General features: G+C 44.3%; 2 protein-coding genes across 2 annotated transcripts; both read right to left on the bottom strand.

Moving 5' to 3' along the window:
* Positions 1-3,083: 3,083 nt before the first annotated feature.
* On the bottom strand, positions 3,084-8,690 carry LOC134053388 (keratin, type I cytoskeletal 17-like). The gene is made up of 8 exons (XM_062508395.1): positions 7,995-8,690; positions 7,125-7,207; positions 6,517-6,673; positions 5,773-5,934; positions 5,304-5,429; positions 4,869-5,095; positions 3,798-4,153; positions 3,084-3,353 (listed from the first exon to the last, which is right to left on the bottom strand). The coding sequence occupies exons 1-8, from the start codon at positions 8,688-8,690 to the stop codon at positions 3,328-3,330; spliced, it is 1,833 nt and encodes a 610-aa protein (XP_062364379.1). The 3' UTR covers positions 3,084-3,327.
* Positions 8,691-13,953: 5,263 nt separating this feature from the next.
* Positions 13,954-21,013, bottom strand: LOC134053485 (keratin, type I cytoskeletal 15-like). Its single transcript, XM_062508497.1, has 13 exons — positions 20,414-21,013; positions 20,242-20,324; positions 19,469-19,625; positions 18,998-19,159; positions 18,591-18,720; positions 18,165-18,387; positions 17,055-17,356; positions 16,500-16,601; positions 15,736-15,800; positions 15,594-15,656; positions 14,394-14,429; positions 14,262-14,323; positions 13,954-14,026 (listed from the first exon to the last, which is right to left on the bottom strand). Exons 1-13 carry the CDS (start codon positions 21,011-21,013, stop codon positions 13,954-13,956), a joined length of 2,058 nt encoding a protein of 685 aa, XP_062364481.1.
* Between the last annotated feature and the right edge of the window lie 1,297 nt (positions 21,014-22,310).

Genomic DNA, 22,310 nt, shown 5'->3' with positions numbered 1-22,310 from the left:
GGTGAAGGGATCAGATATCCAGCCCCAGATGCAAAGCTCTGCACAGCGAGATACAGCAAATCAAAGTGCTGCGGGCCGTCCTTGCTGGTGGCAATTTATACCTGCCCAGGTGGGTGTCACCTGCCAGGCAGTCCAGCTTCCCATGGGGTTTGCCAGTCATAGTGATCATGCCAAAAATGATGTGCTAAGAGGAATTTTGTCTGAGGTACGTAAAAGGCATTACCATTCAGTGCAAATATGTCCCAGTTGATTCACACCTAGCTGCGCTATAATTTTATGTGGGTGGCTCCTTCTTGGATATTTTGTTGAACAATGTAGTATCTCTCAGTTTCTGTTAATCTGGCAATATCTCGTTGGTAACGGCAGCTAATAAAGTCTCTGCTTATTGTCTGTGTCCATAATTTTTCATGTTTTGAAACTCAGTAGCTCTGCTTTGGTCTTCCACATGATATCACAGACATGATCCGTAATACCAGCAGCTTCCAAGGGACTCTTCGTTCATTGATTTATTTCAAATTTACATCAGCTTTATAGAACTACTTTGATGCACTGAAATAAAAATTTTTAAGACTGCATTCCCATGTCTGTTACAGAATAAAACTTGATTCTGAATTTTTCACTCTGTACTGAACAAGGTCCTGCTGGCATTCAGCTTTCTCTGAACATGCAGGACATGGATCACAAGTCTTTTTTCTTTTTGAATTAAACTCTTTGTAATAGCCACAAAAGTTACATTGTACAAGGGAAAAGATATTGAATCTTTTCCTATCAAAGAGCTCCAAATTTTATTGTAACGGTTTTAAATGGACTCAGAGGAAATTGAGAGAAGAAATATTTTACTTTGCATATTTTCATAACTGTATTTAAATAGTAATTTCTCAGAATACATCCTTGAATTATATAATACAATGAAAAAATAAGTTTGATTAAAAGAGCCAAAGATTAGATCTGAAAAAAATATCATCATTACCTGAGCTCATTACAGTGAAGGGTGTTTTGCAACCATGACAGAATATCTTGCACCACCCAACAGAGAGTCAGAAATACCTGTGTATTTTTTTCCACTGCCCGTGCAATAGGGAATGGCAGTGAGCTGCTTTTTCCATCTTTACTAATTAAGCTCCTGTGAAACTGAGAAAAGCCTTGAACAGAAACAAATTTTTGGATTTCCAGCTGTGCATTAAATGTCAGCATTGCAGCTCCTACAGAGGAGTCACTGGGCTGTACAAAGGTAGCACAAGGAGCTAGTGGGACCTGCTGTGAATTGCCACCTCAAAATCAGCTTATCCGCAGAGAAGGACAATGGATTCAACCTAGAGGTGTTTTAGGAGAAGGTTCCATATTACAGAAGAAGAAATATTCCCACTTCTCTCTCTGGCTGTAGCTGTGCAGGTTTGTTCACCCTTGGTAGCTCTGTTGGCCCCAAGGTGCTGCTGCCATCACTGCTGGACTCTGTCCTGGCTGGCACTGGGGCTGTCCTGGGCTGGCACTGCCTCCAGGGCACACGGGGAAAGCTTCTGGCAGCTTCTCACAGAAATCCCCCTGTGTTCCCTGCTACCCACACCTTGCCACACAAACCCAATACTGTACCTTATGGATGTAAAATGATCTTGGAAACTCTTCCTTCCTTCCTTCCTTCCTTCCTTCCTTCCTTCCTTCCTTCCTTCCTTCCTTCCTTCCTTCCTTCCTTCCTTCCTTCCTTCCTTCCTTCCTTCCTTCCTTCCTTCCTTCCTTCCTTCCTTCCTTCCTTCCTTCCTTCCTCCCTCCCTCCCTCCCTCCCTCCCTCCTCCAAGGTTGGTTTAAAGCATGGACTGACATCAGTGGAGGTCCCTGTCCCTGCACCTGCACCTCTAGGAGGTGACAATGCATTTTCCTCCCTTAAAGGGCTCTGGAATACACACAATTCTTAATCCTCAAACCTTTATCATGAACACCATGGGTCTTTCTGGATGGTGTGTGTAGTCCAAGTTTCTAAACCAAAGAAGGAGAAATTAGCATTACTAGAATCTTACTGTTCCCATTCTGTGTCCTTGGCAGCACTTATGCAACAAAACCTCTGTTTAACAAGCCTGGAAAGGCTCGTTCATACCAGCACAATGCCAGCACACTTTGGCTTGGTGGTAGTCAAATGTTTCTGTTTCCCTGAATTGTTTCCAAGTGTTGAAAAAGTTTGCATGGCAGTGTGACATATATTTCTGGAAATCAATTTTGTATCTGTTCTCTCAATCTGTGCTTATGTGCATCTGTTGTGTTACTCAGCAGTGCTGCTCCTCTTCTGTGGAATTCACATTTTCTTTCACTCTCAACTCAGCCCCAGAGGCCCATCCCTTGTGTGCAGCCCTGCACCAGCAACTCAGCCTTCAAGGTTGTGTGCAGGTGAGATGTACCTTCCCCTTGGGCAGCCGCACTGGAATTCTGACCCCTCAGTTGCTGGGATACATTGGTAGCTATATCCAAAAGTGAGCATTACAAGCCCTTTTACATGTACTTCATTTCTCAGAGGTCAAAGGCAATTGATGTAAATATTAACATTTTGTGGAAATGAACTTTGTAAAGTTCCTGTAAATTATACTTCCCTTTCACTCCTTATAATTTCAAAACAAGATCTGTGCATTTCCAGATTAAACCAATGAGTATCTGTCAAGGTTTTGTAAATTGAAACATTAGTTTCATTTTACAACCACAGCTCTGTATTCATTAGTGTTCCTTTGTGGACACTCATGTGCTGCCAACACCACTGGAGTCATTGAGTGCTGAGGTTCTGCAATCCCTTTAAGGCTGATATTCATCTGTTGGGTCTCAGAGCTCAGCTCTTGAGAATATCTGACACATTATTAAAAAAAATGCAGAACCCAAGAAGATTCTGATCTGCCCGTACTGCTTAGAAATTGTGTTTTAACTCTGAATTTTGTTATCAACTACTGGAGTGGAGTGTATCATCAACCTCTCTACATGGAGGTGTGTCTTGGCATGGCTTTGTGTTTTCTAAGTGTTTACACCTACAGAAGGAAAGAAAAACCCCACACAGGATTCTGGTTGCATAAGACAGAAATTAAATTTTATTAGAGACATCTTCCTGATTCAGAGCAACCTGAGTACCAAACAGGTTGGGTCTGTAAAGCAGCAGTTTGAGTGCCAATGACTGAAACTGCAGAGCTTTGTGGGCAGAAGCAGCACAGAGCATGCAGGGCAGGGGGAGAGGTGGAATCTGCAACTCCCAGGAACTGTTCAGAGCATCATCTTTCCTTGGGAGTGTGGGGAATGCAGCAGATTTGGGCCAGTTTCTTTTTGAAAGGTCTTGCGCTGGAGGACTCTTGATGTATATTCTTAGTCAAAAGATTTTCTTCCATATCCTGTTTAGAGACAAAGCAAACACGAACTTCATCAGTCCTGGCACTGGATGTCTGAGATACCACTATCCCCCAGACATTAGGATTATGTGGGAGTGGCCATAAGCATTCCAAAGCAAAAAGGAAAACTCCAGCATGGCACAAAGGCTGTGGGATTTATGAGGCTGCAAAGAATGAGACAGATGAAAAAAAATCAGCTGAGGTTAAATTACAGGTTAAGCTGATATCACCCACAAAATGGGATAGAAATGGACTCTGTGCTCTGGAAGTGAAGTTGATCCTTTGCACACAAAGAGGAAAGAATTGTTAGTAACAGTAAGTACTTTCTAGAAATTTTAGTTTATCCTTAGTACTGCTTGCCTTTGGAAGAGTATGTTGCTATAAATTAGTGCATAAATTAGTCAGGATGTGAGTGAGAGAACACTCTGCCCATACCGTAGTTCTCACCTTGGCTTTCACCGCCACTCCTGCAGGACTGGGACTGGGAAGATGAAGAGTAGGAGTGGGAACTGCTGATGCCTCCTGAGGTTCTTCCTCCTCCTCCTCCTCCAATGCATCCACCACCGCTTCCTCCTCCCATTCCTCCACTTCCTCCTCCCATTCCTCCTCCTCCACTTCCTCCTCCTATTCCTCCTCCACAGCTTCCTCCTCCCATTCCTCCTCCCATTCCGCTGCCACCACCTCCATATCCACCACTCATGCCACCACCTCCTCCCCTTCCTCCTCCAGAATAACCACCACCTCCAATTCTACCACCTCCCATGCCTCCTCCCATGCCTCCTCCCATTCCTCCTGCTGGGATTCTGCAAAGAGAGAGAAAGAAAGAAAAACAAAGTTAATCAGTAGCACTTTGCCATCTAAAAACCTTTGAGCTACAGCTGCTGCCCAGGAGCCAGCACTTCTCTGGGCTGGTGAGAACCCAGCACTGCACAGCAAAACAACTGGGGCAGTGCCAAAAATTATCCTCTCTTTCAACTTCAACTTGAATGCAAGAATCTTTGCTTTTCCCCTCATTCTTCCTAGGGATTCCTTGCAATATTTGGCACATACATCACTGCATGGCTCAAAATCATAAAGAAGAGAATGAAACTTTTGCTGCTGTTTCAGGCACCATTTCTGAGAAGAAGCTGGCACACAGAATAAGTAAGGCTGATTTCAGAAACTTATAAAGATTTGGAAAACTGGTTGGTTTGTTTTGTTTTGTTTTTGTTTTTGTTTTGCTTACAGTCTTCTCCTGCCTTTTCAGTTTCTGGCTTTCCTGGAACCAGACTCTCTTACTGGGGTTTTCTTGTCCAGCCCCAAACTGGTAGTTCAGAATTTCAGCATTAATTTTCCTTCACATGAGTTATATCCTAAACAGAATGCAATATCTCACACCTGGGGGGGCGATTGGCCAAGACAGCTGCATCAGCCTCATTTCAGTACAAAATCTGTTTTGCAAATCTTGACTGTTACATTTCCTGCTGGTGGCTGACCAGCACTGGGTGTCACACAGTGCTGTGTTCTGTCAGTACGTACACAAGATCCTGCTGCCCCTCCTCCAGCAGAGCCCGGTACTGCTGGATCTCCTGCTCCAGGCGGGTCTTGATGCCCAGGAGCATCTTGTACTCCTCGTTCTGGCTCTCCATCTCACAGCGAATGCTGGCCAGCTCCTCCTCCAAGGGCCCGATCATGCCCTGGATCTGCTGCAGCTGCATGTTATAGCGCCGTTCCGTGTCTTCCAGGTTGGACTGCAGAGAGTCTATCTGCAAAGGCAAAACAAAATGCAGCGTTGGTGGGAATGTGGTGACTTTAACTTTTGTGGGAAAACTGATCTTCACATATCCTCAGGAAAAAGTGTGTCACTGAAGGTAAGTCATCCAGTATCTCATTCTCCTAGGATGGATTACTTGCTGCCTGTAGCTCTTCTCACATAGAGACTGTGTCATGAGTGAAGCAGATGCCTTTCCTTACCATGCTGATTTGTGACTGCAGCTCAATTTCCAGACTCTGATATTCACGCCTCAGTTCAGAGATCTGCTGATTGCTTGATTGTATCTCCTGGCCACTTGAGTGGACTTGTTGATTAACTTCTTCCATCTGAAAAATTAACATCCAAAATTGAGGCATTTTTGATAATTAGGAAGCATAGCGGGGTTATCATAATAGCATCAGGAAATCAGTTTAATAAGAATAAAGATGCCATGCAGACTGTTTATTTCCCACAAGCTACTCTGCCAATACCCTGGTAATTCACTGGCTGCTGGAAGACAGAAGCTCTACCTGTTTTACAACATAACTGATATTCCAGGACTGACCTGCCTAAAGTAATTCGAAGTTATTGTCCCTTAAATGAGGGACATGATAAGTTACCTTTCACCAGCTGTGAATAGATCCAGTACTTTGTAAAAGATTTAATTACCAAAGCCTGCCTGTGCTTTACCTTGGTTTCATACCAGCTTTCCACCTCCTTCCGGTTGTTCTCAATGAGCCTCTCGTACTCGGAGCGCATTTCATTTAATTTTTCCATTAAGTTAATGCCAGGAGTAGCATTGACCTCCACACTGACATCTCCACCAGACTGGCCTTGCAGTCCTCTCATTTCCTGGAAGAAAAGTCACAAAAACCCCATGAGGTTCTCAAAGGGTGAAGGTAAGGAGCAATTGCATCAGTTCAAATAAAGGGAAGGAAAAGGATGTAGATCACATAGCCCATGACTCCAGCAAAAGGGCCTTGCCTGCCCTTGCCACGGAACAATTCTGCCATTCCTGAGGCTCCAGTGCTCACAGCCAGGCACTGCCTCCATAGGGCTGTAAGGAATCCTATGCAGTGTACTCTTTGTGGGAATCTTCTTCTCAGTGGGAAATATCATTGAAGAGACTAAAAATGCGTTCTTTTGACTTCACCGTATAGTCTATCCAATTTTCCTTCTGTGAGTTCAGCAAGCAAACTGTAGTAAGTACTGAAAGCTATTCATCCCCCTGGTCTCAGGTGCTGACCTGGTTTCTCGTGACACCAGCTGTGGGTGGCTATGCCATCTACACATTCCTCAACATCAAAGCCAGCTTGTGTCAAGTTGGATGATCAAAACCAGTGCCCAAAACCTATTTACTGCTGGTGGAAAAAGCGAGGGGAAATTCTTTGAGTGTTGTATTGCCTTTAATTATTGAAGTGTGAAGAAACTTACCTCTTCGTGGTTCTTCTTCAGGAAGATCAGTTCCTCTTTCAGTGACTCAAACTGTGTCTCCAAGTCAGATCTGGACAGAGTCAGTTGATCCAGAAGTGGGCGTAATCCATTGATATCACTTGCCACACTCTGGTGGAGAGTATATTCAGTCTCATACCTAAATGACAGACAAGAAAGAGAGTAAAAGTGCTGCCAGACCTCTTTGTTTGGTATCTCAGCTATGGACAGTTCCCATCTTACATCTCTGGTCAAATCTTAGAAGAAAGGACCCCATTTCTCTTTCCCATATCTCCAATAGCTGTGTTTGATTTCAGAACAATTTCTCTCTGTGAGATTTATATATACCATGAGGATTATGCTTATAAATCTACATGTAAGGATGGAGAAACTTAGAATGGAGTCCCTTTAATGTGCCTCTTCAGGAACTTGTCTGGAGAAAAATGATAATGAAAACCCAAAGCAATCCTTCCCACAATGCTTTTCCCAACAATTCTCTATTCTATTATTATAGCCCAAAGTCTGCAGCTTCTACAAAGATTAATTGGCAGTGGAAACTCATGGGGATAAAGGGAGGCAAAGTGGATGGAGCCAGGAAGGGAGTGACTCACTTCAGTCTGAAGTCATCCACAGTCATTCTGGTGTTGTCCATGTCAAGAAGCATCCTGTTAAGGTCCACATTTGCACCAACAATCTGAAAGGGAGGGGGCAGGTGTTATTCAGTCAGTTGTCTTTTCAGTCTGCTGACAGAGACAAGAAACACCTATGCACAAACACCTCACAGAAGGGGATTATGGCAATGTCAGTACTTCTGACCTGATTAGAGCTGCAGGAGTTATTGAGAGAGATGACTTTATTGCTTCCAAATGAAAGAAAGTGCCTTTACTGTTAATTTTAGTTTACAAACATCCATTAAAAATATATTGTTTGAAAGAATAACTAAATTAACTCCTCATATTCAAAAAAGAAAAAAGAAAACAAACAAAAACCCCCAACCCAATCAACAGAAAACAGTGGAAAAGCAGAATTTCCATTACTTTTGAGAACAGCCATGTTCACACAAGAACATACATGACTGTTAAATGGCTGAGGGCTGGAATGAGACTAACTGCACATGCTGGCTCATCCTGTATATTCACAAAACCATCTAATTAATATGGCAATAATAGCACGACACAAGCAAGGATTAAATCTGCTGTTCAAGAGTGAAGAAGGAGTGAGCAGCAGCCCAGCACTGAAGGGAGCATGGCATAAGCCGTGTGGTGAGGCACTGGTGCTGATCTGCCACTGCACCCTGCAATGCTTCCTGCACCAAATGCACACGGGGCAGAACATGTGGACAGGAACTGGTCCCCACACCACTCTGCTTCCTGACTAAAGCACAGGAAGGGGAATGTCACCCCAAATGGGGGCCTTGTGCTGTGTGAAGAAAGTGCCATTTCAGTAAGAACCAGTTCCAAGTTAGTCAAAGTACATCATACCTGGTTTTGCAGCTCTTCAATTGTCCTGTAATATTGGCTGTAATCCTTGCTCTGAGAGGGAGCTTGATTTTTGTACCACTCCCTGATCAGCTGCTCAAGTTGGGAATTTTCTTCCTCCAAGCGTCGCACTTTATCCATGTACGATGCCAGGCGATCATTGAGGTTCTGCATGGTCAACTTCTCATTTGTGGAGAGCAAGCCAGAATCCTCGCCAAAGCCCATGCCACCAAAACTGCCTCCACCATAGCTGCCACCGCCACCAAAGCCACCACTACCCCCAAAGCCACTAAATCCACCTCCACCATATCCACCACTGCCATAACTGCCTCCCATTCCCCCAAATCCACCCCCTCCTGATCCAAATCCTCCTCCCATGCTTCCACAGCTCATTCCTCCTCCATAACTACCACCACTCATTCTCCCCCCGTAGCTGCTGCGGCTGATCCTGCCACAGCTGCCACTGCTAAAGCCCCCCCCATAGCTGCTCCTGGAGCCTCCTCCACCAAAGCTTCTCCCAGAAAAGCCTCCGCTGCCTCCAGAAGAGGTGTATTTTCTTGAGGACACTGAGGAGTATCCACCAGACCTACCCCCTCCACCACCTCCACCACCTCCACCACTGCATCTTCCACCACCACCTCCTCCTCCTCCACTGCTAATTCTGATGGTACTGGTCGAAGATTTGGTGCCACAACTCATGGTGACAGCAGGCAAGAGTCAAACCGCAACCCCAAATTTAGCTGCACAGCCTGATAAGCTTCAGGACTGCAAATTTTCATCCCCAGCTCTCTCTATTTATACATTTGACACTGGGTGTCACCATCAGGGTGTTTCCTTCTCCCAGGGCATTTACCAAACTTCTTGTTTGTGCCAAGAATAATTTGCTGAACAGTATTTTTGTGCAGCTATCTCAGGCAATCCAGCCCACAGCTGGGCTTCTGAGACTTGGTTAAGGTTGAACATCTCGCTTCTTTTGGGCAGCATTCTTTTCATTTAGTGGTTTCTGGAATAGATACTTTCTCTGCTAAGGTTTTGTAGCTTCTATTGCTGAAGGCTGTTGTTTGTTCTCTTTTGCTCTTTCCAACTTCGTGCATTTCGGATTTTCTACACAGCTTATGTTCCATTTTTCACCATGCATGCTAGTGCAAGAGTTTTATTTATAGGATTGTATGACTTGTCTGTAAATATTGTCCAACTCGTGTATCCCTGCCAGCATTTAGAGAACACCTTATTTAATATGAATAGGTTATTTCAAGCAATGAAGAGGGATTCTTGTTTAAAAGTCAAAATCCCTCCTTTGTGAAGAAAGTGTTAGGGCAGCAGACAGCCAGCCAAGTCCTAGAATTCAAAAATAAAAATAATATTGGACATTTTTCACCAAAGCACTGTTGACCTCAAATAGAAGGAAGATAAGGGTGCATTAATTGTATTATAAAGTCAATTGTATCCCAGTTAGAAGTTGTTTTATTGCAGACAATGATTTAAAAACTACTGTGTGGGAAGACTTTTTTATCATTTAATATAAAGCAGCTCATTCTCTCTATTGTTAATGTGTCATATATTGTAGGTGATAAAGTAATTATATCTACTGTTCTTAAAGCAGAGATCCTTGAGATTAAAATAGCATTCTGAGAAAAAAGCTGGAAGACTTTTTACACAAATCAGTAGAAATCAGACTGTTGAGACCATGAAAGAAATGAGCCCACACTTCAGTGTTGCCCTGATCCCAGAAGCTGACCCCAGATGGAAGGACTTCCATCCTCCCTAGGTAGGCTGGATGCCAAATCTGAGTGTCTGAAGGAAGATGTGCAAATACCAGCACAACTCCAACATCTGTGTGTTGCTACCCAGCTGTGTCTTGTGACCCAGCCTGTCCCAGTTTGCTCCGGAGAACATGCACAGTTTCCCAGTGACAGTTCTGTTCTGTCTGAAACGTCTTTGTTGCCTGCCCTTCTCTCTGTGGGGTTATGGAGCCTCTATTGACTGTAGGTACTTATGAAATGTAGCAATGTCCCCTAAACCTCAGGTGCAGGAGCAGAGGAACTGCCATTTGTGCTCTGCTGTCCTCGCAGCCAAGACCTCTTGGAGATGACAATGCAGCAGCATCCTTGCTTTCCAAAGGCCACCTTGGTGGGATGTTGATTGTAAATCCAGGATTGTTTGACATTTCCTGACCGCATCCTTTGTCCTGGCCTTTGTGCCGTGCCTGTGCCAGCATTGCTTTATTGCTTCTTATGCAATTGCTTTCAAAACCTCCCGATTTTATCTTGCTATTTGATCTCTCAATGGCTGAGAGATGATGAAAGATTCCGAGCAGTTTGGTGATGGAATAATTTCTCCTGATTCTCAGCTGGAGGCTGGTAGTGACACCTCAGCAGCATAAACAGTTTCTGGGCTTTAGCACAGTCTGTTATTGGTGCAGAAACATGGAGTTTGCTATAGGCAAAATGTTTTTTCTTTTTCCATGCTGTTTTGCCTCTGGGTCTGGGTAATGCTGCTTTGGTCAGTGGGACCCTTTGTCACAAACTCTGTTGTGGTGAGTAAAATTAATTATCATGTTCAAATTCCCATCAGTGATTCCAGGGATATTCCTTAGATGTGTTTTTCATAGCCAAGATAGAAAATCTGTGGGTTTGTTAGTGAAAAGTAAATGCAAAATTCCCTGGAATGATGAAAGAAGGAGTAAAAAAATTGCCAAAATAATATCTTAATCTGTTTATTTCTCTTCTGAGAACCCACATTATTTCCTATTTTATTTACTGGTGTCTTTTTCCATATTCTGACTATTCACAGCAGGGATTTGTCCATATGGGAGAGTTTTTCTGATAAGGGCAAGTCTTACTGCAGGCTTGGAAAATACTTTAAAAAATAAGAACAGTGAAAGAAAGATTTAAACCACTAAGGGTGGAGAACTTTTACTCACCTTGACATTTCATTTTAGCTTTGTATTGTTATCACTTTTTATTTATAAAGGAGGATCATAAATCACAGATTTTGTCTGTAGATCTAAGTTAACTTCAAAGTCACATGCTTGTAGGATGTTCCTGTTCTGTCTTTGGCATTGCTGCTATTTCATTTTTGTTAGTAGTTCCACCTTGGTGTGGAGCACCTTGGTTTTATAGGAACTCTGCTGGCCATGAGGCTGGGCCATATTCTTGTATATTCCTGGAGCTGAGAACTGCCCTTGTAGTGTTTGGTTTCTGTCACAGTCACTGTGTGTCTCTTTGGAGCAGGACACTGAAGTACCTGAAAAATACAGCTGAACTATGCATACTTCATCCTCCTGTAAATTTGCACACACTGAATTCCCTCCTGGCTGATTTTAAAAAAAGAAAATTTGATTTTTAAATATTTGATTGTGCAAATACTTGTAAACCAGAGATCTGTTCTGTGGAGCAGAATGAATTTTTAATTTCTGTGTTCACTAAAAGATCCTTTAAAGATTTTTGTTCTCTGATATTTTTCACTAATATATTGTATGGATTATGTAAATGTATAGAATTACCTAAAAAGGAACCAGATTTAGGACCGTCTCTCATCTCTTTCCCATATGTGATGCACAGTTGAATCATTAATGTTTCTGTGTTGGTGTAGCATCCATACCTTATACAACATTGCTGTTTCCCAATGGGAGCAGGGTAAGGACATTTATTACTGCAGCCACCAGCAGTGCCTGGACTGAGAGTGCTGGAATGTTCCGACTGTGCCTCTTCTCCAGCCCAGCACCTGCCACGGTTCAGCCCAGCCGGCGTTCCTTCACTCTCCCTCTGTTATTGTGCTCCTTTTAATCAGGCCTCCGTGATCGGTATCAAAGAAGTGACTCCCAATCACCTGCGATGACAAACCCTGGGAGCAGCCCATGCTGCAGAACTGGGAGACTTTTCCAACAGGCTGGAGCTGCTGCATTCCAAACAAACCTAGAGAAAATGAATTCTCCCTTTTGTGTATGTGTGCTGTAAAAATGAAACATTTCCCCTTAACTCAATGTCATTCTGCTGCCTCAGGCAACTACTAGTTTATTTTCATCTATTTAATGACTTCTTCCCATCACTCTTATCAGAAATTTCTATAAGAAGAGAAGGTTGGTTTTCACCTCAGGGATGTCACTCACTCATTCCTGCTTCAGCTCAGAATGTTCTAGTGAAATCACTGTCGTTTCTGAAGAAATTTAGATTAGACTCGGCCAAGAAAACAAGGACCCCTGAGGAAGCAGTGGGCTTGCCTGTGAAGTTTAAAACCTCCAACATTCTCCCAGCACAACCTTTTATGTAAGATATCATGGATCTTCCATGCAAAGAGGCTGATGGGAAGAACAACTGTTCCTCAGATCCTAAAAATGCAGACATGGGCTTTGCCATGTAGCTGTGAGAGCTGTGGGTCAGGGGTGTGTGTGTCCCAGAGCTCAGGACGCTTTGCAGGCTGCTAATTCCCTCCTGTCAGCATTTCTAGTAGTTTCTGAGCCACAATCAGAGTGGTCCCACTGTCATTTTCCCAGTCTCCTACGGGGTGAAGGCAATTAGATTGGAATAATTCGTTTTGTTGGTACCAAAACAGAACAGCACGGTCAGAAGAGCTGCCAAGGCTCCTGTCTCTCTCTGAGGTTCAGATACCTCAGTCCATTTGGGCTGTGCAGCCTCAGAGCCCCTGGGAGCTGTGAGCACCCCACACCTGGTCAGTGCAGTGTCCTGTGAGCGGCGCATGGACAGTGGGACCCCAGCCTGCAGAGCCACTGGTGTGGCACGTTCTGCTACTGCAGCTCATGTGGGGAGGGGAAGGAGGACATCTGTGGCATCTGCTCTCCTTGCAGAGTAACCCAGGGAGGAAGGTCCTGCTGGGCTGAGCTCTGCAAAAGATTTACACGCTCAGGGACAGCCCAGGTGGGCTCTGCCTTCCCACCGAGTGCAGTGACATGATGTACTTGTTGTGCTCATCCTGCAGTCCATGAAGATGGCCGGGATAGCATTTGGCAATTAATAGGGCTGACAATGAATGCTCAACAAAGGAGACATCAGCACAATACACGCACAGGCAATTTGGAAATTACGTCTGTGCCTTCAAATGGACACATGGATTGCTTGGGAGCTCTGAAGCCAAACACGCAGGAGTGTGTGCACGTTGCTTTTTGCCTAAGGTTGCTCTGAAGGTCTTGTTCCAGCACGTACCACAATTACCTTCTCAGAGTGCTAATAGGAACACCAGATAAGTATCCGAGTTGCAACACTTTGTGCTCATAAAATTAAAGGTTATTATGCTGATTAATGACTAATGAGATGCATGCAAATAAAAAGTGCAAAGTTCTCCTCACTCCTCAGTATTGCTGCTGCCCCACTTTGAGCCTGCCCTAAGCTTTGACACCTGACACTACAGTGTTTGTAATTTTTACTCCTTCTTTGCAATGCTTTGAGTTTTCCAGCTCTGTTCCTCCATGTAAGCTTGTTTTCTTAGTAAGCAAGTGCCAGTGATAAGCCAGGTGCAGATTTGGTAATATAAAATTACCAAAAAAGGAGAGGATCCTTAAAACTGGCTTTTTCTTCTGGGGTCTGGTAAGAAACCATCTCATTTTAGTCTTCTTTTTGTCTGTAATGAGTGCTAATGCCATGATTAAGTAGGGGGTTTCATGAGTTTATTGGTGGTTTGTATTTAGTCACATACTATAGCATGCAATAAACCTTAATATGAAGCTGATTGTAGATGCAGGCTTATTAAATGTATAACCATTATAAAAACATCTTGTTAAGAAAGCCACAGATTTTACATAAAGAATAGATGGTGCAATCAATGCTGAGTAGCAAAAGTAGTAGCAGTATTGTATTATTTATCCTTATGGCTCAGAAATTGTTACTTATTATAACATATCAAAATAAGCATTTAAATCAGTAGCAGAACTGCACTGACTATTGCAACACACTGCACTCTCATACATGTCTGTGCTCAGCACAGGGTTCTCAGCTCCTGAACTGCCTCACTGCCCTTCCCACGCTCCAAATTCCAATTTCTGCTTTACTCCCTCAGGGATCAATTCAGGAGAATGTCTTCTGCAAGGTTAAATGCAGAGATGACTGAGAATTCAATAACTGGCAGTAAAATACTAAAAGGAAATTATATTTTTGGAAAGACAGGAGCAAGAGGTGTCAGCTGTACCACAGTGACAGAGAGCAGTGAACTCCATCATGGACAGGCTGCTCCTCTGACTGAATCATAGCCAACCACCCCAACAGCCTCCTGGGTGTCTTTGTGAGGCCAGAGACCAGGTGATGGCCTGTAAATCACCTTGGGACAGCCAGGAAGCAGGCACTGAGCAGGAACGTCTTTAAGGTTAATTTGGCAGGCTCCTAGGGGAGGTATGAGAAGCAGGTCTCCTGGATTGGGAATATCCCTAAATTTGGGTTTCTAATTGAGTACCCGGAAGAGACAGATCTGAGAAATAGCTGTCACCACCTGCCAGAGGTGGAAAATGAGCAGAGCAATTGGAGAAAGTAGGCTCAAGGGGCAAGGAGCAAAACGGAGACAAGTGTGATGGGATGCTGCAAGGGGTTAAAAATTAACAAGGTGATTTTACAACAGGTGGGAGTTGGGGGTATCCTGGTGAACGATCCCTGCCATCGCTGTGGTGTCAGGCCAGGTGCATCAGCACATGCCTGTGTGTGCAGGGGAGCTGGTTCCTCCAGCCCCCAGAGAAGCACTGGTCAGGAAAAAAGTCAGATTTTTTTTTGTTTTGTTTTCCAGTACTAATTCATGGCTGAGAGCCCGATGTAAAGCAAGACTGTGAATCACTGGCACAGATCTGCCTGGAACTCAGGCGTTTAGGATTCCCATTCCCACGGTCTCCCACTCAGTGTGTGTTTCCCAACATTCTCCCATGGGTGATGCCTTCCTTAGAGGGAAAAAACACACCTTGTGGTTGTAAAACTGAGAGAGAAAGACTCATGGAGTGATCCTTCTGTTTGGGCTTAAGCAGGTGAGGGGAGAAGTGCACAGGAGAAAGATGTATCTGTGAGCAGCTGTTGTGTGAGAAACCCTCTGGGTTATTTTCAAGTGAAATACCCAACAGAACTCATATTTTAAAGGGGTTTTATAGGGAATAGTCGGTTCCTTAAACCCACCCTCTTGTCCCTGGTGGAAATCAATAGCAGAAGGGTTTTGACTGAGTTTTCCCATTGCAGGGACCAGTAGAACATTGTTCCTGGCAGTGCAGCCTGCCGAGTTTTGCTCAGTGAGTCTTAAGTGGTGAATATGTCACTGAAAACTTTGAGTTTTATGGGTAATCTGACACGTCATTGTGTATTCCAGAGGTAGGGCTTGATATTTGTAACTGATTCAAACAAAAATCTCTGCAAAAGGAGCTTGGACCAGACACAGCTTTCTGGTTGCATCAGAGACAAGCAAAGATTTATTAGCATTTCATTTATTCCACAGGAACACCAATCACAGTAGAGATTAACTCAGGTAACGGTGATTTGGAACAGAAACCCAGATGGAAGAAGCAGACAGGACATCCAGAGAGCTCTGAGGAGCCCCTGGAGTGAGCAGTGTTGAGTCCTGCTCGTGGCAGGGGATGTTCAGCTGTGCTCAGTGGAGTCTTGCTTGGTCCAAAGGCCTCACTGGGAGGTCATGCACAGGAAGATACTGGTCTTGTTGATCACTCCTCAGCCTTCCTAAAACTCCCTGTTGAAAGACGGAGAAAAACAAGAATTTCTTCAAAGAATTCAGCATTTTAAACCTTATTTTACTTCCTAAGTATCACCTGTGCAGTTTTCAGTGCACCAGGGTTGTTCCCAGCCTTCTGGAAAAGTCTGGACTCCTTCACACCTGAGTTTATTCAGCGTGTGTTCAGATTTAGCAATTAACTACATGGATCTGCTTCTGTTCTCAGCCATCAAATCACTTTAAATTTAGAGTGGCTGCAGCAGTACAAACCAAATACAGGTGAATTTAAAATCTGCATTTGTTTGTGTACAGATATTTACAGTAGATTTTTATAAGTTAAAGAGAGATGGCACATAATATGCTTTAATCTTGCCTACCAAACATTAATATATGTTGAAGTGTTGCAGGGCAGAGGATGTTTGATCAGAGGAATAAAATTTTGCAGAGGACTTTGTAAACCTATGTAGGAATTTTAAACAAACTAGAGCTCATCTACACCAAATTTTACCAAATAATCTTCCTCATGACACAAAATCCTGAATTCACTGCCTTGTTTTGAGCATCAGGAGTGTCTGTGCAGTGCTCCTACTGTTTACACTGATGGCTTCAGGCCTTTTGGGTGAGAGCCAACTCTCATGTCATGGCTGGCTGTCAGTCTGCAGTGGAAATTGTGTTTGGGACAGAGCCTGACTGAACCTGGTCATTATAAGGAGTAAATTGAAACCTCAGAGCAGGACCATTTCCCATCTTTTCATTAAAAATCAAAAGTGGAATTGAATCTTTTTAAAAATTACATCTTCCTGCTCATTTTCACCATTTTCAGGCTTTTGTCTGAGGTGCTGCCAAGACCTGCACCCTTACCCCGTCTCATGTGTTTTATGGCTTCAGACACTTCCTCCATGGTTGCTCCTCTCTCCAATGTTTTGTTTCCTTCCAGGCAGAGCTTCATGTTTTCAGCACTTCCTGGAACTAGAGCCAGGAAATCAGATATGGATTGGACCCTTAGGTCACTCTCCACCTTTTGCTGCTTCTGTATTTTGCAGCCAATGCCCCTAATATTTTAAATGCCTTGGGTGTTCCAACTACTCTACCCTGCTTTAACCAACCCCTGCTTAATGCCAGTCACATTTCTGACTTCTGACTTTCCTAGTTCCCTGCATACTTTGGATTTGGCACCATTTTCCCTTTTCCCCTTCCACTTCCTCTTTTCACCCATCCTCTGACACAACTCTTCATGCCATCCTTTGTGCTGCTCATGTTGACTTGTCACTAAGAACAAATATCAGAGTGGCCTTAAAACAAGATCGGGAAAAAGCCAGCAAAAATATTTCCAGGAAGGAAGTTGTTATATCCTTTCCTGCTATTCAGAGAGAATTGTGAATTGCAGGATGTTTTTTTTTTAAATTTCATTTTTACCTGGGCTTTCACAAGAGTGGCCAGGCTGGGACTCGGAAGATGAAGAGCGGGAGAGGCAGGATTTACCCCCTCCTCCTCCACCACTGCCACCTCCTCCACCTGAAGTTTTACCACAGGTTCCACCTCCTGTTCTTCCTCCAATCCCTCCTCCTCCACTTTCAGAAGAGGAAGATCTTCCATAGGATCCTCCAGTTTTTCCTCCACTGCTTCCTCCACCTGAGGACCAACAGCTTCCTCCTCCACTACTTCCTCCATGACCTCCTCCTCCTGAAGATCCACCACCAGCTCCTCCCTGTGAAGTGCTGTAAGGAGGAAGGGGTGTGTTATTTCTTTCTTACCTTTCATTTCCCAAATAATGGCACTTCCCCATTAGAGTAAGAAATGGCAAATTAAAATTTGAAGCACTTTTGTAAACCCTTTTTTAGCTTTGCATGCTGCCAGCTAAGATTTAGATTCCATGTGAATTCTTGTGCTTGTAGTAAATATGTTGATAACTAATCCCTTGCACCAGTTCCTAATACAAACATTGCTGCTGTCCTCTTTCCCTGATTGCATCGATAGAAAGTTCGCAGAATTTACAGAATCACTGGGCTGGAAGAGACCTTCAAGATCACTGAGTCCAACCCATGCCCTAACACCACAACTAGACCATGGCACCGAGTGCCACATCCAGTCTTTTTTTAAACAGATCCAGGGATGGTGACACCACCACCTCCCCAGGCAGACCATTCCAGTACTTTATCACTCTTTCAGTGAAAACCTTTTCCTTATATCCAACCTAATTTTCCCTTGATGCAGCTTGAGACTCTGGTTCTGTCAGTGCTGCCTGGTGAAAGAGATCAAACCCCACCTGACTACACCCACCTTTCAGGGAGTTTTAAGAGTGATAAGGTCACCTCTGAGTCTCCTTTTCTCCAGGCTGAACAACCCCAGCTCCCTCAGCCATTCCTCCTTGTATTCCAAGCCCCTCACCAGCCTCGTTGCCTTCTCTGGACGCGCTCAAGCATCTCAACATCCTCCCTAAACTGAGGGGCCCAGAACTGAACACAGCACTCAAGGTGTGGTCTCATCCGTGCTGAGTAAAGGAAGTTAATTAACTGATGTCTGTACCTAACACCCTGCTGCCCCTCCTGCAGCAGAGCCCGGTACTGCTGGATCTCCTGCTCCAGGCGGGTCTTGATGCCCAGGAGCATCTTGTACTCCTCGTTCTGGCTCTCCATCTCACAGCGAATGCTGGCCAGCTCCTCCTCCAAGGGCCCGATCATGCCCTGGATCTGCTGCAGCTGCATGTTATAGCGCCGTTCCGTGTCTTCCAGGTTGGACTGCAGAGAGTCTATCTGCAAAGGCAAGACAAAATGCAGCGTTGGTGGGAATGTGGCACAATTGGATCATTCTTATGCCCAATATGAGAAAAGTCCCACGTGGTGTCGGATGCGCCAAGGATCCTCACTGACTGTCACAGCTGGAATGCTGCATCCTGGCATTCCAGCAGCTCCTCAGTTCTTTGCATGCCAGGGGATGAGGAGCAGTTGTTACCTACCAGGCTGATCTGCGACTGCAGCTCAATTTCCAGACTCTGAAATTCACGTCTCAGCACAGAGATCTGTTGGTTGCTTGATTCTATTTCCTGGCTGCTTGAGTGGACTTGTTGACTCACTTCCTCCATCTGAAAAATTAATGGAGGGAATTGGAGTTTCTGAGTTTTACTTACAGTGCCAGCGTGGCAGTTTATCATGGGACCATCTGGAACACAACAATTTGCAAAAGGGCCTCTGGTAGAATGGGGCTGTTAAACTTGCTTGTGTGGCTCTGCCAGAGCAGTTCAAGCCCACTTGTGATTTACTTCATTTTGACCAAAAGGACTCTACCATTATTTTGTAAAAGCAATGTACATTGTGTCATTCCTCTACAGAAAATCCTTACCAAGAGCTGTCACCATTTACCTTGCTTTCATACCACTTTTCAACCTCTGCACGGTTTTTCTGAATAATGGCTTCATATTCTTGCCTCATCTCATTCAGTTTTTTGAGCAGATCCTCTCCTGGAGCAGCATTTATCTTCACATTCACATCCCCATTGGACTGGGATTGCAGCAGTTTCATTTCCTGCAGAGAAAACCCAGGTCCAAGAGCAATGAACACAAATGGAGCCTTTCAACAACATACATACATATATGTATACATATATATATATATATATATATATTTATACACATATATTCCCCCCCCCATATATATTTATCTGGGGGGGTTGTGTAGCACTTATTTAGCCTTGACTTCCCAGTCAGTGTTTGTTGAGGGGGCTGAGCTCAGGGGCACACTGGAGCAGCCTGGCCCTGCCCCTGGTCGGTGTTTCGGGCACAGGATATCAGCTTCCCACATCTCCAGTGTGCGTTTCAAGGAGCTGGCTCTTACCTCCTCGTGGTTTTTCTTGAGGTCGATGATCTCCTCCTTCAGAGACTCAAACTGCATTTCCAGGTCGGATTTGGTCAGGGTCAGGTTATCCAGTAAGGGCCGCAGGCTGTTGAGGTCGCCCTCCACGTTCTGCCGGAGCCCACTCTCCATCTCATACCTGCACCAGAGGCAGTGCAGAGAGGTCAGCTCCTGGCACCTCATCCTCCTCCGAACTGTCAGTGTTTTTGGAAAATTCACCTATTCCAGTATCAGTGTCTGCTTTTGTGTCTGTACTTTGGAGCTTGCAGCATCTCTTAGCCATCACAATTAGGAAATCATCAGTCAGTACTTAACATTTAACTAATAATATTAATAACATAAAGTTATTATTCTTTATGCTAAATAAATGTAAAGTTTAATATTAATATCAAACTTCAGTATTAAAATGTGTTCTGTGGTCTCTTTCATCATCTCTTCTTCCTGCAACTTAGTGCAGATTCCATCTATCTGGTTAATTTTTCAGTGACAGAAAATCCCAATTTTTATTTTCTTAAAAATAAAACTTTTTGCAAGCTCTGGCTCTGCAGCCATAGGCAGCATTCCTGTCAAAGATCACTCTAGAAAAACTGAAAAATTTGAAATTTCACAAATTATTTCAGTTGCACTGCCATAGAAGCAGGAGGAAGCCAAGTCTCTGTGGATTGATATTTGTTTATGGGATGAATCTATGAAACTAAGTTGAGGAAAGCAGGTGGAAGGAAGCCAGTGCCTGTAAAAGAGAAATATATATTTACTTTATTCTAAAGTCTTCTGCAGTCATCTTTGTATTATCCAGGTCCAAAAGTACCTTGTGGGTTTCCACAGCTGCAGCCACAATCTAGAAGAGAAACAGCAAGTTAGGAGAACATTCCCTGTGAATCTCTCATTCTGTCAGTGCTTAAACTTCTCTGTCAAAGAACATCCTACCTGTTTTTGAAGTTCTTCAATTTGTCCATAATAGTGGCTGTAGTCCTTTGGGCCAATAGGACCTTGCTTCTGGTACCACTCCCTGATTAACTGTTCAAGCTGAGCATTTTCCTTTTCCAAATTCCTGACTGTCTCCATGTAGGAAGCCAGGCGTTCATTAAGGCTCTGCATGGTCAGCTTCTCATCGTAGGAGAGAATTCCCACATTCCCTCCGTGGAAGCCACCACTGCCAAAGCTGCCAGCACTGAAACCAGCACCACCTCCACCGAAGCCTCCTCCATAACCTCCCCCAAAGCTGCTCCCACCTGACCTGAAGCCCGTTCCCATGCTGCTGTGGCCCATTCCCCCTCCATAACCACCCAGCCTTCCTCCACAGCTGCTGCTGCTCATTCCTCCTCCATAGCTACCACCACCTCCCCCACCATAGCTGCTCCGGGAGCTTCCTCCACCACAACTGCTGCCAGAAAACCTGCCCCCACCACTTGTCCTGGAAGTGACTGTCCTGGAGGAGGCTGAGGAATGAGAGCTGCCCCCTCCACCCCCTCCACCGCTGCTCCCCCGCAGGCAGCTCTTCAGGGGCTGCTTGGAGCCACAGCTCATAGTGGCAGCAGCAAATAACTCGGGTGAAAAGTCAAAGCTGCTCTTACAGTTGTTCTGGAATCATAGCTCCAGGTTCCAGCCAGCCTCCTCTGCATTTATACCTGAGACAGTGGGTGTCACCGTGGAAGGGAGTACCCGCTTTCCGTGTGTGCTTGCAAGCCCTAATTTGTCAAAGGGAGATGCTTGGCAGTGTCAGGAAGCTTAACCCTTCCTCTAAGTGTTTGTGACCATTTGTTTATTAACACAAAACATGTAATTTCTGTTGGGTGGCTCTGAATTAGGGAGATCTCTGTTGAGATCTAGTGCACTGGCTTACAGTCACCCAAAACAAACTTGTCCCACTCACCTTGTCCTGGTCACACTTCTCTCAGCACAACACACTGCCACAGTACAGGACAGCAATGGATGTTCTTATCTCTCTTCTAATGCTCAGATATTTGTCAAGGAATTCTGGCTGATTTTTTTATAGCTAACGTATTTTCATAGGTTTATTGCTGTCCTATGTTGTATGGACCTTATTTGTAATCCTTTATTGCTTTATGCCTTTGGGAAGTCTACTGCAGGATGCACATTGTAGGTACACAGAAACACTCTGACTTCTTTGTAATGTCTCATAAAAACTCAGTGAACCATGGCAAATACCACGTGGCAGCAATTATTTCAATCACACCTCTGTAATTGGGTTTTATAAATAACAAATTAGTTATGAAAAATGGTATCACAACAACTGCAGAAGTGCTCTGTGTCAGGCTGAGGGAAGTGTGGCAGGGATAAAGGGAAAAACCCTGTTATAGGGAAAAACCCTTCATGTACTTGGACCAAATGCAGGCACAGGATGGTTGAGAGATCTGGGAAAGCTTGAGGCTTGGGGCTGGTCTCTCCTGACATGGCTGGGAGTGTCATTGTTCATGTTCCTGAAGGGGATTCAGAATTTTATCAGGATGTTTTCCTTATGCAGCACAAATACAATACTTGGAGGAGAAAGGTAAAGTTCCTGGTTTGGGGATTAAGTCAATAAACTGTATCAAAACAGCATTTTTCCTTCAGATTTGTTTTTCATTCCCAAACACAGCATGACCAAAAAGTAGGAAATATTTGCTATTTTTAATTTTCTTCTATTTAGATTGTATCTTTGCCCAATGCAGTGGACAGTTCAGTGCACATCTGCCCTGTGAGCCTTCACAGCACCCTGAGCCACAGACTGTGACATTTCTCCCCTGGGTACCTCTCATCCCTTCTCTCTTGCCCAGGTACATGATCCTTAGCAAATCCCAGTCTGTCACCTGTCTACCTTGTA

Source organism: Cinclus cinclus, chromosome 24, assembly GCF_963662255.1.
Source record: "Cinclus cinclus chromosome 24, bCinCin1.1, whole genome shotgun sequence".
NCBI classification, from domain to species: domain Eukaryota; kingdom Metazoa; phylum Chordata; class Aves; order Passeriformes; family Cinclidae; genus Cinclus; species Cinclus cinclus.
This window is presented reverse-complemented; position numbering and strand designations above follow the sequence as displayed.